This window comes from Lingula anatina, chromosome 2 (genome assembly GCF_051362555.1).
Source record: "Lingula anatina isolate TDL-2025a chromosome 2, LinAna3.0, whole genome shotgun sequence".
NCBI lineage: Eukaryota > Metazoa > Brachiopoda > Lingulata > Lingulida > Lingulidae > Lingula > Lingula anatina.
The window spans coordinates 1,531,560-1,547,009 of NC_141768.1; the positions used below are offsets into that span (position 1 = coordinate 1,531,560).

Genomic DNA, 15,450 nt, shown 5'->3' on the forward strand with positions numbered 1-15,450 from the left:
AACATAACACTGAGAATGGACAATTTTTATTATGTAACATGCCCATTGTACTGGCTTACTGGCATCAAATGACCCATGGAACAATAAAAACACTGAATTCTACTGAACAGTTATTGGGATAAAAATGACATAGCTACAAAAGCATTAGCACACCAATAATTATGTTAAGTAATACCACTGTAAATATACACAGAAATCTTTATAAAATCACTACTATGCACACGTTTGTGTCCACAAATGGACAATCCAATGTCTAATAATGTACAAGAAATTTATTTAAATAATTGTCAATAAAAGATACTGCCATAACACAACTACCAGTAGCTTTAGAGGGAAATGTTTCACCAAGAAAGTAGATGGATCTTCTTCCTAGGTATAACATACTCAAAGGGCAATTTACAAAGAGGTGCACAAGCAGAAATTCCTCAATTTTAATTTTAACTATTCAAGTACAATGGTACACGAAGAGGTGATGTGTAATAGTAGAAATTCCACAATTTGAATACTTCTTTATAATAAACCCAACACAAAGTCCCCTGATCAGAATATACTTGGCATAATTGAGGGCAGTACATATTATATCTATGATATTAGCAGTTACATGTACAGAGCAAACCAAAAGTAAAGTGGTATGATTTATAACACTGTTCATCACACGAAGCATCTAAAGATCCCATTAAATTAAGATTCTTTTCTCCAGAGTTCTTCAATTTTTTTCTCCTTTTTCATCTTATGAGGTGATCTTGAACTTATTTAAATTCTGTTTCATGAAATTTTCTAAAATTTCTAACCAAATTATTTTCTTTATGCTGAAACTTAAATGTCTTTGGACAGCCTAAGAAAAGGGATATCAATGACGTCTTAAGGTAAATAAAACAATGCACTGTATTAAAATTTTAAATGTCTCAGAAAAAAATCTTTAATTCCACAAAACTTCACCTAACACTATAACATGACTTTATAAAACCCTTAACATGTAAAAAATGTTGAATTGTTAGATGTGGCAAAAAAAAAAAAAAAAAAAAAAATTGATGGATTGGTGTGTTGGACAATTCCCTTTTTCCCCCTCCATGTTTACCCGCAACAAATTTCATTAATTTGATACAAAAAGTCATATTTGGAGAACTGGTAAGGCTCTTTCAATTGGATTGTGTAACAGAGGATTTCTGAACAGTGTGTTTCTGAATGTTGGGAAGATACAGCCCTGGCAGATAAATTTGAATGATGGTGCATAATATTTAAGACAAAATATTATGTTTGGTGAAAATAATGCCACGATCTACTATGAAACAAAGGTAAGAAATACTCTGTTAGTGGGACCAGAGTTTTATTTAATTTTCCTCCCACGTTCCTCTCCTAAAGTCCTTCAATCCAAGTCTCTAGAGATAAAAATCTAATAAAACATAATGGGTCACATTGCACAAGCAAAGCAAGAAAAGAATGTATATTGTATGTACAACAATTTTGTTAAATTTAGCATTCTTGATTTTAGTTTTTATCGAACATGCATTTAATGTTCCAAATAATTTACAAAATCTTGGCGATGGTTCCCACACCCCAGGTCCTGAGGCTTAGCTTCAGGGGAGAGAAGATAATTTTCCTACTAGGGAACTGGACAGTTTTGTTGTAACCACAGTATTTATGTCACACCCAGCTGAAGTTTTCTCAGTGTGTCACAATCTCCTGCCTTGTATCATCAGGTGTGAAGAAACTTTCGACTCCAGAATCACATTTTTCTGGTTCTTGTCCTCTTCTTGGTGGTATAAGCTGCTTCACACTGCCTGAAAAACATTTGAATCCAATTAGTTTATAACTGATTACAAATATTGTAATGGTTTGCAAATGATGAATCAATACTTCTTAGAAAAATAATTTTCAAAATTATGGAACTGATTAATGCTTTTAAATTAAATATCAAATTCGTACAAGCATATTTATCTGTTAAAACAGCAAATGCATATAATTATTAATGGCAATGCAAGCTTTTTTTTTCTAAACTTTAAAATGACTTAAGCGTGCAAACTGCGTGATTTGTTAATTTCTCTTGCCTACCCTTAAAATAAATCTGCCAAGTGATGAAAGCAATTGTACTGGTATTAATCAAGTAATTTTCATGCATTTTTCTAAAAAAGCAATTTCAGCCAATTGTTTTGAAGCTGTTTCTATATTGACAGAAAAATTCATGGAATGAAAAAAAAATCCTTTATGAAAATGGTCTGGATGTTATGAAACCAGCAGCAGACTGTTCTGGCCTCAGTTAGCAAAATGTTAGAAGATTAAGAATATAAATTCTACAGCCACAGGTAATTAAAACATACACAGAAACATGCAAGGGCAAAAATGTATCGTAAATCCATTCCTTAACACATTTCATGAAACTCTGAATACAAAAATTTATCAAGCATACCATATTTAGAAACAAATAGATCAGGTCACGAACAGGACACACCTAAAACAATACCAAGTACTGCATTACATCAATGTAACTTTAAGAACTGATTCGGGAGTTTTCCAAAGTTTGTTCCAGATGGTGATAAATTACCTCGATCAGGATGGTAACAGAGGACAATAAAAGTAAACTGTAAGCCATGTAAACTACATTACTGCAGTTCTTGATATGTGCTCGTACAGTGGATTTTATTTTGGTACAACTAACACTAGCTCTGTTCCTTTCCACATGCATGAGCAGAATTGTGGTTTAGTATTGATCACCCTCACAAACATACAATTTCCTCATATGAGTGCATGCTATTTGTGGCAGTAGAATGTTAATTTTGTGAACAGAACAACATCACTATTCACACACAGTGCAAAGGTATAAACATAGAGCAATAAAATACAACAGTGATATTATTTTCTAACACGAAAACTCACTGTGGATCCCAGTTTTCTTCACTTCTGATGCCAGTTCTTGCAGTTCTTCAATGATGGCAATAGCATCTGTTCTCCCTAGCTCTTTCAGGCATTGAGTAAGCTGGGAAATGGTTCCATCCAATACCTGAATAAATATATATAGTTGAAAGAGTTCTGTTTTGAGAAGACCCACTCTTCACTAGTCGCATTAAATATATAGATTGAAATATTGAAAAGTGGTCTATAACCAAATTTTGTATAAAATTATGTGGAGTTTGTGGGAAATAAAAATATTTCAGACTAGTATACATGAAGTGACAGCATGAAATATCAAGACACAAATATGTCTCATTTACATACTAATGTGAAGATATATATACACAGGCTTACAGCTTGAATGTATTGAATACAAACCTCATAGTTATCGAGAAGGGACAGAGTAGGACTTTTCTGTGGCCTGAATGTGCTGACCAGATGGCCCAGGTCCAGATATTTGGCCACTGCCTCCCAGTCTTGGTCAGTTTTACAGGGATCCAGCAGCTTGGCCAGGGAGACTCTGGACATGTAGTCTAGTTTATCAAGGTCACCTGGGAATAAAAATTAACTTTAAGCAACATATACACTTATTCATGCTACTGTGATAAAATTTTAATTTAACGAAACAAATAGGGGCAAAAATACAATATCATGTTTTGAAAGAAATCATGGAAGCCACATAATGTGCTTTTTAAAATGCTGAAGTATGCTAAGTATAGGAAAGATAACTGAATATTTTCCTTCCCCCAATCCTAACATCATATACAAAACAAACCAAACCTGTTACAGATGAACTTCCCAGCCCTGAGTCCTGGGAAAGGGTGTATACTTTGCCCCCAGACTTGATGAGATGTGCACTATGGTCCTCCACATCACGGAAGGTAGAATATGGTTCCCCATTCAGTATTTTTTGAATCTGTATTGAAGTGAGAAAGAGACAGTTGATAATTCATTTTATGCATTTTAAAAATAGAAGTTTTAATCAGACTTTGCAGACATATAAGTAGAGAACAGAATAAGACCAAGAAAAAACAGAGGATCAGCAACTGACCAAATGGACAAAAATATTTTGTTATTTCTTTTTGAAAAGTCTTTTAAAAACAATATCCTTCCAAAATAAATAAATACCGGTAATAGTAACCTCATCAAAGGTATTATAAAATCAAATGAACAAAAATGTTTTGTAAAATATCTATAAACATGAAGTTATATATATCATCAGTATCTTAAAAAAAAAGAGAATATCCTTCCAAAATAAATAAATAAATAAATAAATAAATAAATAAACACCAGTTACCTTATCAAATGTAGTATAAAATCAATATACCTTGGCATTCCTCCAAGCTAAATCAAAGGCAGTGTGTCCTATGAGGTCCTCCTCTAGGTCATTATTCTTTTTCTCCTCCTCATCAACTCCATCTCCCTCATCATCTTTCTCTTCTTCCAACAACTCTGAGTTTTCAATATTCGGGTCAGCCCCGGCGGCCATGAGTAGAGCCACCATGCCTGTGCACTCACGACCGCAGGCAAGATGGAGGGCAGTGTTGCCGTCATATGTGGTGGCATTGACATCTGCCCCAGCCTGGAAATTAAAACAAAATATAAATACTTTAGACTATTTACCTAATAAGTTTTTAAAAATATCTATGTGTATATATGCGCAATTTACAATCCTCATACCTTCTTTTTGGTAAATTCTTATAAAAAATACACTAGGCTTATCATATAATAATAATAATAATAATAATAATAATATTAATAATAATAATAATAATGGGAAGTTAATGGTGCAACTGGGCGTGGCATACCTCCAGCAGCAAGCATCCCACCAGAGCCAAGTCTTCCTTCTCCACGGCATGGTGGAGGGCCGTACGTCCACTCTTACCATCCTGGATATTGACGTCTGTCTGGACACGCAGAATAACTTTTAATGCCTGGAGAGAGCCACACAGGGCAGCCAGGTGCACAGGGGCAAACCCTGAAGGAAAAAAGGCCAGAATAGTGGACTATAAGTTGGAAATTTTCCGATTTTTAAATATACGGAGATGGAAGTACAGCATCAGATATTGGTTGACTTTCATCATAATGTGGAAATGCAATAAATCTATAAAGATTTCTCTTTAATTCCTTGCCGAACCCTTGCCTTCTAAGAATCAAAATAAACAGGTTATACAAATATTAACTGTCAAAATTTCAAATTTATCAGAAGAAAATCACCTATATGTGGAAAGCATTTCACCCACACTACTGTTATACTTTATTGCCTACCTTCATAGTTGTACATGGCAAGCTCTGGGAATGGATTACTAGGACTGGTGTTCAGTCTCATGTACTTCAGCAACACCTCCAGGCAGCCCTTGGACCCCAGCTCTGCAGCAAGATGAGTGGCAGTGTTACCATGGAGATCAACCATGTATGGGTCTGCCCCACTCTTCAGCAGGAGGTCCACTACCAATGGCTGCTGTGTCAGAACTGCCAGGTGAAGGGGGGTCTAAACAAGAAATGAAGATGGGAAATTATCTGCCTAGGATCAGGATGGACTTCTTGTTTCTTTTCCCTTTTTTTTGTTCAGTTAAATAATGCATTATAAACACATATTTGATATTTCTCTTTAGCCTCAATCCATTTTCTTAAAATTTGAGTAAATTTTGTATGTTTATGTGTGCCTTTAAGAAGTTAAATGCTGGCAAGCCTGGTAGTAACCTGGTCTATAAAACAACTCAGAGCTGTATGCCTTCAAACTTTACTGAATAACACCTAACTAAATTCAAACTCACTCACCTGTCTTCTCTTGTTGAGTTGGTTGACAATGTTGGAGTTTGGAATAGTGACAGCCACACTAAGAAGATTCTTACAAGCTTCTACTCGTTTATGGATGACAGCAATGTGGACACAACTGGAGGATAAAGTATCATGGTTGATACCACAGACATCATTTATAAACAATTGTAATTAATGTGCAAAATACTAACTAAAGAAAAAATTTAAGCACAAGTATCAAAGTGATCAAAACACCAAATCAAGTTATAAGTCATAATTTGTCTACAATTTAAAAGGGATGTAATATACTGCCATGTCTTAAAGTGTATACACTGATTAAAATTAAATCAAATCTTATTTCAATATTTTCAAAAGGCAACACCCTAAATGAATTTTTTTCCTTAGTGATCATTGTACATCACTTACTTGTCCCCTGCTTCATCCTGAACTCCCACCAGGTGTCTCTGCACTGCAAGAAGAGCTTTTGTATCTCCAGTTGCAGCATAATCCTGCAGAGCCTCTGCAGTTCTTGCTGCCAGCCTCATCACCAAGTCATTGTTTTGTTGTGACAGAGAATCAGGCTGAGGCTCTGGGGCGGAGGTTCCTGGAAAGATTCAATAGTATATGTAAAATAAAATAATAACATCGGTAATATTTCAGTGTTGTATCTAATAAAATTATCTCAATAACTACAAGTCATACACTGTCCAACTATTGGTTGTTCCTTACCTTAACAATATCTGTTTGTACTTAATTGTATAAGCAAAGGGTAAATGTAATTCTATAAATAGTTGTACACATCCATCAAGTCAATATTAAAATACATTTACTGAGGCAGCACACAAACATTTTAAGTGATTTCATATAATAATGAGTATCTGCTACCTTTTGTTGGAATGGGGACTTCATCCAGTCCCATCTGCTTGGTCTTTGAAGTAATATTTTCCATGTCAGATTTCCAGTTGTTTTCCTTCCCAACTGAGATGGTGCCTCGTGCAAGGAGTCCTTTCTGAGGGTATCCATAGTATGGCTGGTTTGAGGAGGAGTCATAAGGGGGACTGAACATGTTCATGTCATCAAAGTCTGGTGCTGAGTCTGTCACCAAGTCTTCACTGTCAGTGGGACCATAATGTGGAAAGGAGGGTGCTGCCATAGATCCCCCAATATTCTGCATTTTGATTGGGTGTTGATTTGCCCTTGACATGTTTCCATTGAGGTTGCTGATTGGCTGTGTGCTGAGTGATGGCTGCTGTACATATCCAGAGCCTTTCATCATTGGAGGATTCACAGGCCGGTTCACTCCTTGTGATGTGCCTAAGAATGTCATGGTTAAATCTGGTGTAAAAATTGCACTTTTAAGGGACAGTACAAAAGATTTTTGGTGCCTGAAATTTGTCCTGTGCTTGAGTGATATGCTATTTTACATCCGATTACATCTCCCTGCTAAATCCTTTTTAAATTTTTAATCAAAGCGCAAGGAATACATTTAGGCAATCATTAAACCAAATATGGGCATTTTTAATTTACTGTTCCCACCTGCAAAATTGTAGGTGGCGCTCCCTCCTGCCCCAGTACCCCCAGCAGGGCCCACAAGTCCAGATCCTCCTCCACCACTGCCTCCGCTGCTGTAGCCACCTGAGCTGCCTCCAGAGCCACCTATTGAGTAAACAAGGTTATTTCTCATATCAATACCTACTCTTTAGATAATGCAGGGACGGATCCAGATACATTTTCTGACAGTCTTCCAAATTATCTTTGTTGATCCATCCCCTATTTTGACCGTCTTCCGACAGAAAAAATAAGATACGCGTCAATATAAACTTGAAAATCTGACCGTCTTCCGGAAGACCCAGAAGACTGCCTTAATCCGCCCCAGCAATGGGTAAAACAGGAAGGATGTATTTCTTAAATATGATACAAAATGGCAACTTATGTTTACCAGAACTTTCTCGTACATTGGTATTTCTAATTATAGGTACTGGGGAAAATGATAATATCAGTAAATATGACATCTTACCATAACGACTAAATGGGAATCCAACAGTTTTCTTTCTCTTCTTAGAGATCTCATCCATATCTAAAAGAAAAGACACAAAGTCAGTAACATTTATATATTTGAAGAAGAAACATCCACATTCATTTTCATAAATGTCAGAGGTGAATCATAATGCACAGTAGTACTTAATTCTGCATTGACAACAGGTACAGAACATGATTTACAGCGCAACTTCATTTAACAGTACACTTTCCAGTCATGTCTGATAACCCCATTTAAAGATAAATTTGTTGGATGGAGCTAAATTTTGTAAAATCATCCATGTGATTTACTGAAACTTGCAAGCCCTGTACACCCCTCCTCAAATATCATAAAATTACAAACTTTAAGATTCTATCATCTTAAAATACATATTAAAAAAACTAAAGGTACTCTAAATAAGTATATCAAACAAAGTCAACAGTTATTACATTCTATGTACTAAACATATTTCAAGCTTTTTTATTTGCAAGTTCCTTCTCTTAACATCAATATTACCAACATAAAATTCATGTCTGATAACTCCCTGTAATATTTTTCTTTGATTGAACGCATGCAGACACCAGTGACGGAACAATACACAAGACAGACCCACCCTCCAACTCTGGGTAATATGTCCAAGGTTTGGGGTCACTGGACTGCTTGTCTGAACGCCTCACGAGCTCCATATAGACAACCTTTGGCCTCGTTATCTTCAAGTCATAATATGGCGGTGTTTTGAACACTATGGCATACTGAGAAAAAGATTGCACACAGTTTTCTTATGAATTTCCTCTACTTTTACTACATCTTGTTCATGACAAACTATCCAGAATGTTTATCTGAGTGATGGTTTGATGGCCTTTGTAGGAGTTAAAATTCATTGAAAAATATCTCTTTTAGACCAAGCAGTTTTATATAATGACTACATGGACCAATAAAAAATGGTTTATAATTTAGCTACTTTTGTTACATTCAACGACACCCATAATCTGTAACCATAGGAAAAAAAAAAATCCACCCTTCTCAGAACATCCTGGATAATTTGACATGTCTGATAAACAACAAATCATAACTATTTCATACCAGCGACTTCTGGAAAGTACGTGAAAGGTTTGGGATCGCTAATAGCTCTGTCAGATCTTCGCATCAACTGCATGCGAACCACAACAGCCTTAGCAATGTTAACGTTCCAGTAAGGAGGTGTGCGGAACACAATGGCGTACTAGGGAAAATAAACACAGCCACTGCTATACAATCGCATTAGCATGCATGAAATGTACCCATCACCAATAATAATTTTACATGTTTTCAAAGCTGGAATTTTACAGCTAAAAAGAATTTTGAACTCTTCAGTGATGAGTTAAATTCAAATGAAGTAAAAAAAAAATAATAATAATAATAAAATAACACACACCTCACAATTACCAAGCTAAGAAAATCATTTCAGTTATTGACAATAAAAAGTAAATAGCCATGACATAAAAATACTGTGTAAATCAAAAGTTCCAAAATAAAAGATAAACACCTTCACTCAGACCCCAGGGTACCCAACTAAAAATCTTCCAGCTGTCTCATTATTCTTAAGTTTATGCAAATATTCTATTCCATCATCATGTCAAGTGGATACAAAAATACTTAAATATTAATTGTAATATCTTTCATGCTAATATTTCAAAGAAAACAAATTTGAAGTCTGATGATATCTCATGCATACAGATATAGCAAGCTGACAGATTATCTCTGCTTATTACCTGGCGGTGTACATCTGGCGGTCCGAAGTTCCCATAAGCCTCCCATTTCAGTCTCCCATCTTCATCTTCCTCAAAGAAACGCACTGCTATATCATCTGAAATAATCATCACCTAATTTTCTTTGCTGGCATCTAAATTTATCATTCTTTTACTAAAATGCTATGTACAGTTTGTCTGTGAAAGATAAACTTAAGGCACAGCTCATGTTACTTGTAGGCATACAGACGAGTCTATGAAAAAAAATTTACAAAAATAATCACTTTCTCATTCCACTATTATTTCCTGTGTAAGCACAGTAACGTTAATCTTATGAACTTAAAATAAAAAAGGGATTTGATAAAAAAATCAATACTTTCTTTTCCTTATGCTTGCGGCTGAAATAATGACATGTCTGTAATTTAATAGTTTAGTTCCTCTAAGCTGCTGACTTGTATTTTACATGAATTATATATTCTTTGGCATTTTCTATGACAGCGTGGTCCATGCAAAACTTATCCTTCTATAAAGACATTTAATAGATTCAGTGCTCCGTACCTCTGCACAAAACTCAACTACCATGAAGAGAATAAACATTCTAAATAAATATCTAACTTAGGTGTAGAGGTAGAAACACCTGGTCTATAATTGTTAATTGCACACCTTTTTGTACTTTATCACAAAGTAAAAACACTTCATCGTTTCCTCTGACACTGCCTGCCTGGCGATCTAGACGGCAAATTTTCAGAGCTGCCGCCCCTGGGGCCTCTGAAAAAAATAAAATTATGTAAAGCTTCAGCATCAGGGAGTAGAAACGCTTTCAGCCACTCAATTCTAAGATTAACAAAGAAAAACACACTTGCCTTTATATCCTCTGGTGTGCTGACATTTCATGAACGGCAATCTCTACTTAACTACTTAGGTAGAAGTGAGAAACCAGAGATGACCTACTTTACTACCTGTCAAAGATCTTTACCAGAAAATACTATCTCAAGTTTCCGGAATATTGCAAGCAAAATATCATTTACAAATGACAGTATTGCAATGGACACTAAGCAACAGCATATATCTATATTTATTTAATATCCAATTCAATGTCACACTTGTGACAGGCTCGCAATTTTTTACGATACACTTACTGCAGTCATAAATTTGTTTTGAGATCACGGACGGCAGCATGCGACTGTATGTGCCATTTTCGTCCATGAGGTAAGCCTGGAAACACAGGCGCACAGTGCTGAGGTGCATACCCTTGGCTTGTTCCTCTGCCTGTTCCTTGGCCTGATTTTTCTCTTCCTCTGGTAATATCAAAGAAAACATGTAAGTGATAATAAGTATTTCACGTAGTGTAAAGATGCAACAAAAATGATTCAGATACCTCAAGGAAAGTCTACAACTGAAACAGCATTATAAATCATCATAAATTATAATATACTGAGTGGCAAAAGAGCCTTAAATGTTTTGTACATGTACAACATTTACCTGATAGGCCAGCATTTGGATTCCCTGTAACAAGAACATGATTCAGTCTGATGGACTCCTGAATTCTTTCAGACAAGACGTTCACCAGGTTCCTACGGGTGATATGCTGGACTCCCATATTTGGAAAGCTACAAATGGAAATACATAATTTTTGTCCTATGAAGATTGTAATATTCGCCTGTTGCCATGGTCAATTAGACCCTCAGCGACTTATGATGCCAGTTTCAGCGTCCAATTTCTTGCTGCATCCCATTTTTCTTTGTGTGTTCATTCCTGTTTTTCTTTAATTGGTTTAGAAACATTGAATTGTTTGAAACTTGAAAATAACATTAATATATTTCATGTAATTATTACATCTTCTGTGATTGACTTTTTAGGTTTTTAGAAATGTCCTGTAACATTTTGATATAAGGCTTACTATAAACTTGACATACAAGCACATAAATAAAAAAATCACTAAAATTAGATCATGAAAAATTCAAAACCTTTTTCTTTCACAACACCATTGCTAATGATGGGAAATTTACATCCATTCCACATACTTGTGTCTGTTAACTTTATTTTGAAGTGCTATTATCTTCAACAACAAGCAATACAACATGGGAAAAGCAACAACTACAATGTTAACTTCAGTGTCATATAACCGTGCCCTACTAAACAAAGCTTAAGAACTTACGTTGCAGTGTTATTGGAACCACCTTTCAATTCCACCAAGCAAATACCGTTTTGGCAGTTCTTCCCAACCAACTCGTGGGCGTGAGTTTTTGGCACCTCTTCATCTGTTACCAGGGAAACGACAATCCTTGCCGCGCCAGTCCAGTTATTGATCTGCAAAGAAAGAATCAAACTGAACATTCTATGTAAGGATTATCTTTGTGAAGGTGATTACAAGACAAAAGTGATATGTTGCTTCCAAAACTGATAAAAACCGTGATATGTGGGCTTCTTACAAGACTCCATCATGTTTTCTCTTCGAGTGTAATTGCAAATCTACTTCATCCCTAATACTTCTGAGCCATCTGGTTCATCTCAACAAAAGTATATGTGTAAAATGTATTTTTTCTAAAAAAAGAACTAAAAAGAAGTAAATCAGTGAATAAAAAGTGTGACATACTCTGACAGTGGGGTATGTTTTCTTTCCTTTCTCGCTATTCTCTCCTTGTAGTCCTCCATGTGATCCGCCCTCGCACTTGTAACGGAAACGAAATCCTCTAGACTGAGGCTCCTCTACGATTTCCAAATATGGCTCACCTCCAACTAAAGAATGAAAAGATTACATAATTTAACACATTTGTTTTCATGACAGACAAAATCAAAATTTTATAAAGTAATTATCATCAATGTAATGTTTTTTAAATTCTCCCAAACAATTGTTTGGTTGCACTGTTTTCTCTGTTTAAGGTGTGGAAAAAAAAAAGGAAAATAGAAAACTGGGGACCTGTGAGGGAGAAGAATAACACACAAAAAGTAATAGAAAAGATAAATCTATCTTTTTTTTTTGCATAATGGATAAGAGTAAGGGTCAAAGGAAGTCTTTTTTCAGACAAGGCAAGTAAAACCAATAATCCCATAGGTAGAAGGTTTCAAAAGCTTTTCCAATTTTTAATAACCCAATAAGAAAATATATTTCTTTAATGAGTGGTTGAGACACAGTATGCCGCGAATTTTGTAATAGTACTAAACAACTGAAAAACTCACCCGTATTTGAACCAAATCCATTGATTACTGGTGTGACTTCCGCAGCCACTCCATTCATTGTGGTAGGATACAGGTTATTATTACCATTCTGCTTGGGAACTGCCTCGCCTACCGCCATGGCAATGCGAACATCGTGGTCCTCTTCAGCGGAATAGTGCCCAGTAAGATCCAAGGAGTCCTCGCTTTCGTCCACCATGGTCTGAAACAAAAAGTACGAGCTTATCAATCTTAAAGGCATGTTCAAATATTAATGAATAACTTTGGAACTGAGATCCTCATTGCACTGATGTGTCAACTGTATCTATATAATCTGATTGCCAAAAGAAATAATTAGGCTGATTTCTAGACCTACACTGTTCTACGTAAAGGCAGCTTTGCCACTAAATAAAACTCAGTTAAACTTAGTCTTGTAATTGTTAACAAGGAATTGTTGCAGCATCAGTAACCAAGTTTACCAACAAGACAGAGGTTTATCAAAACAAAAAGAGTTCGCCAGCAAGACTTTGCAAATAAGGATCCAGTTATTTTCAGCAATCTTTTACCAAAAATACTCCTACAAAAAATTCAAGTTTCATGAATGTTAAAAAAAAGGCATTTGGATATCCTGTACAGGGTTAAGACAGGAAGAGACTATCAGAAAATGAAAGACTGAATAAGATTATTTGTAAAATACAACACCAATGTACCAATCTAATTCCAATGTCAATAGATCATACTGCTCCACCAAGTAAAAAAAAAATCAGATTTAAATCCTAGGTTAACAAATGTAAAAAGTAAGAAAAAAACTTGTTCCGTGTCTAAAAGCAAGGAGTTATAACATGTTATAACTCCTTGCTAAAAGTAAGCTTGTGGCTTATGGCATTCAGTATTCAACAAAATGAAAGTAACCTAGGCTCAATGATTAGAAGGTATCAATTTACTCTACATTTATCCTCAAAACTAACATTTGCACCCACTAACTTCCTTCTAAATAAAGCTGCTTGTATAACTGGCTTCAACTGACAGATAGTTTCGTCCCTAAATGTTTATGTCTGAAATGGAACAAAAACCTCTGACACAGTTCTGGTGACAGAGACACCTGAGAGAATTGATGTATCTCCACCTGACTGGGAACAACACAGCCACATACTAAATATGTAACATTAATTCCATGTTCAGCTGCATTTTTAATTTGAAAGTTAATAACTGCCATTAATGAAATTAGAAAGACAAAGCCAGAGAATATAGAGCCACTGAAGAAAAAAATTAATGAAAAAATATTTATGTGATAACACTGAAGGTCAGGGTACATATTAAGCTCAATTTAGGAAGTTGGCCGATTCTTATATTTTGGCTTAGATAAACATGGTTAGAAACCAGTTAAAATTAAAAAAAAAAAAGGTTGACTTGCTTTCACAAAAAAATTTCCAGTTTTTGGGTCCATTGTATGATAACATAACATTGCTATATTAAGTAGTGAAGGTCTCCTTTGTGTCATTTCTCTCACTTACTGACATTAATCAAGAGCTGAAGATAGAAGTGCGAGAGAGAGAGAGAGAGAGAGAGAGAGAGAGAGAGAGAGAGAGAGAGAGAGGCTAACACATAGAGGATTCACTGCAGCATTTTCATATATTTGATTTTTCCTAGTTTTGTTTAATTGTATGCAATGTGTTGTCAGTAAAATCAGTAAAATGGAAGATAGTAAAATTTTGCAAATTTGTTCAGTTAACTGGACTATGTAGTTCATTTATATACAGGTGCCTTACAGTAAGCCAAACGATTTTGGCACAGACTATTCCAAAGGATTATAGTGATGTACTGTAGGCGCTATACTGAATCAGTGATTGCATTTATAGCTCAAGGCAAATGTTGTAGGTTGGAACAGAAATTGTTGTTGTATATTATCTACATAGCTGATACAGACCTTTACAAAAACAAGGGCCGGTATGTCATATTATGTCAGATGTGGAGGATTTCTATAACTGGGAAATGGGTAGATTACAACACATTGCATAAAGGTCTATAATAAAGGTTGCTGGAACCAGGAAATGCAGATATCCAGCTTTCAAATGCTAATCAAATATGAATTTTTCATCAAATATTTTAAACCAATTTACACTCAACCGTGAGATAAGTCCTTGAAGTCAAAGACGAAAATGGAAGTTTAGATCGGATTGGAACTAGCTTTTGCAGCATTCTTGATGTAGTACACGTACGTGTGTCAAGCCGAAACAGGTACGCTTCGTCCTATTTCCTACATGTATCAATAATCACTGGACATATTTCTTCGTGGTACATGCACAATGTACGTCCCCCCAAGAACTGTGCATCCTATTTGTTTTAAAAGACCTTTCCCTCTTGCTTCCGTTCAGACATGCTGGCACACATCTCGCCTATCAATCTTACGGTGAGATATAATGTTTACAGCGTCTGTTTCACCAAGGTCGTAAACAAGAAAACACACCAGTTGTGTTAGTAATTAAAACTAAACTAAAATATAACCAACATAGCACACGCACGAAACCAACACGAGAGGCAAAAGAAAGGACAATATAATTTGTTGATTCATATACCAACGTGCCCCATCGAACTTACCTATTTTGCAACCTAGAAGTTTCTGTCAGATACTGACAATGTTTAATGGCGTAACACCCCGATGCCGCTGTACTGAGGACAGTATAAGTTTGGATTTTCCATTAACAGTCCGTCAACATTGGGATTTCCAGATACTCGGGGATTTCCCGGCATATCATGATTGGCTGAGGGCTGTCACGTGATCACAATACGTAGTTTTGATTGGACGGACAAAGGATAAAAATAGCACAGATGACGACCTTATTTAATATATCTATTCACAATTTTTTGTCAGTTTGCCAAACCTATAACGTAAATAGACCA

General features: G+C 35.6%; 1 protein-coding gene across 4 annotated transcripts; it reads right to left on the bottom strand.

The window, feature by feature from the left end:
* Window positions 1-10: 10 nt before the first annotated feature.
* On the bottom strand, window positions 11-15,335 carry LOC106170138 (nuclear factor NF-kappa-B p105 subunit). 4 transcript variants are annotated; one of them, XM_087006577.1, is made up of 22 exons: window positions 15,148-15,335; window positions 12,574-12,772; window positions 11,990-12,132; window positions 11,552-11,703; window positions 10,876-11,003; window positions 10,533-10,691; window positions 10,057-10,161; window positions 9,418-9,512; window positions 8,280-8,418; window positions 7,667-7,726; window positions 7,186-7,305; window positions 6,535-6,963; window positions 6,076-6,253; window positions 5,671-5,785; window positions 5,158-5,380; window positions 4,698-4,867; window positions 4,217-4,471; window positions 3,670-3,805; window positions 3,268-3,440; window positions 2,875-2,998; window positions 2,408-2,449; window positions 11-1,781 (listed from the first exon to the last, which is right to left on the bottom strand). In XM_087006577.1, exons 2-21 carry the CDS (start codon window positions 12,767-12,769, stop codon window positions 2,433-2,435), a joined length of 3,117 nt encoding a protein of 1,038 aa, XP_086862703.1. In that variant the 5' UTR covers window positions 12,770-12,772; window positions 15,148-15,335; the 3' UTR covers window positions 11-1,781; window positions 2,408-2,432. The 4 variants fall into 4 exon arrangements, with proteins under 4 accessions (XP_086862703.1, XP_013405335.2, XP_013405334.2 ...); XM_013549881.2 differs by lacking the exon at window positions 2,408-2,449; XM_013549880.2 differs by lacking the exons at window positions 2,408-2,449; window positions 8,280-8,418 and adding an exon at window positions 8,750-8,888.
* Between the last annotated feature and the right edge of the window lie 115 nt (window positions 15,336-15,450).

Excerpts from the sequence above, each read along its gene's own strand:
- LOC106170138 (XM_013549881.2), bottom strand. The coding sequence starts at position 12,769 with ATGGTGGACGAAAGCGAGGACTCCTTGGATCTTACTGGGCACTATTCC. Across the intron at positions 5,786-6,075 it reads CAGGATGAAGCAGGGGACAA|TTGTGTCCACATTGCTGTCA; the intron begins GTAAGTGATGTA and ends TTTATCCTCCAG. Across the intron at positions 5,381-5,670 it reads AACTCAACAAGAGAAGACAG|ACCCCCCTTCACCTGGCAGT; the intron begins GTGAGTGAGTTT and ends TTTCTTGTTTAG.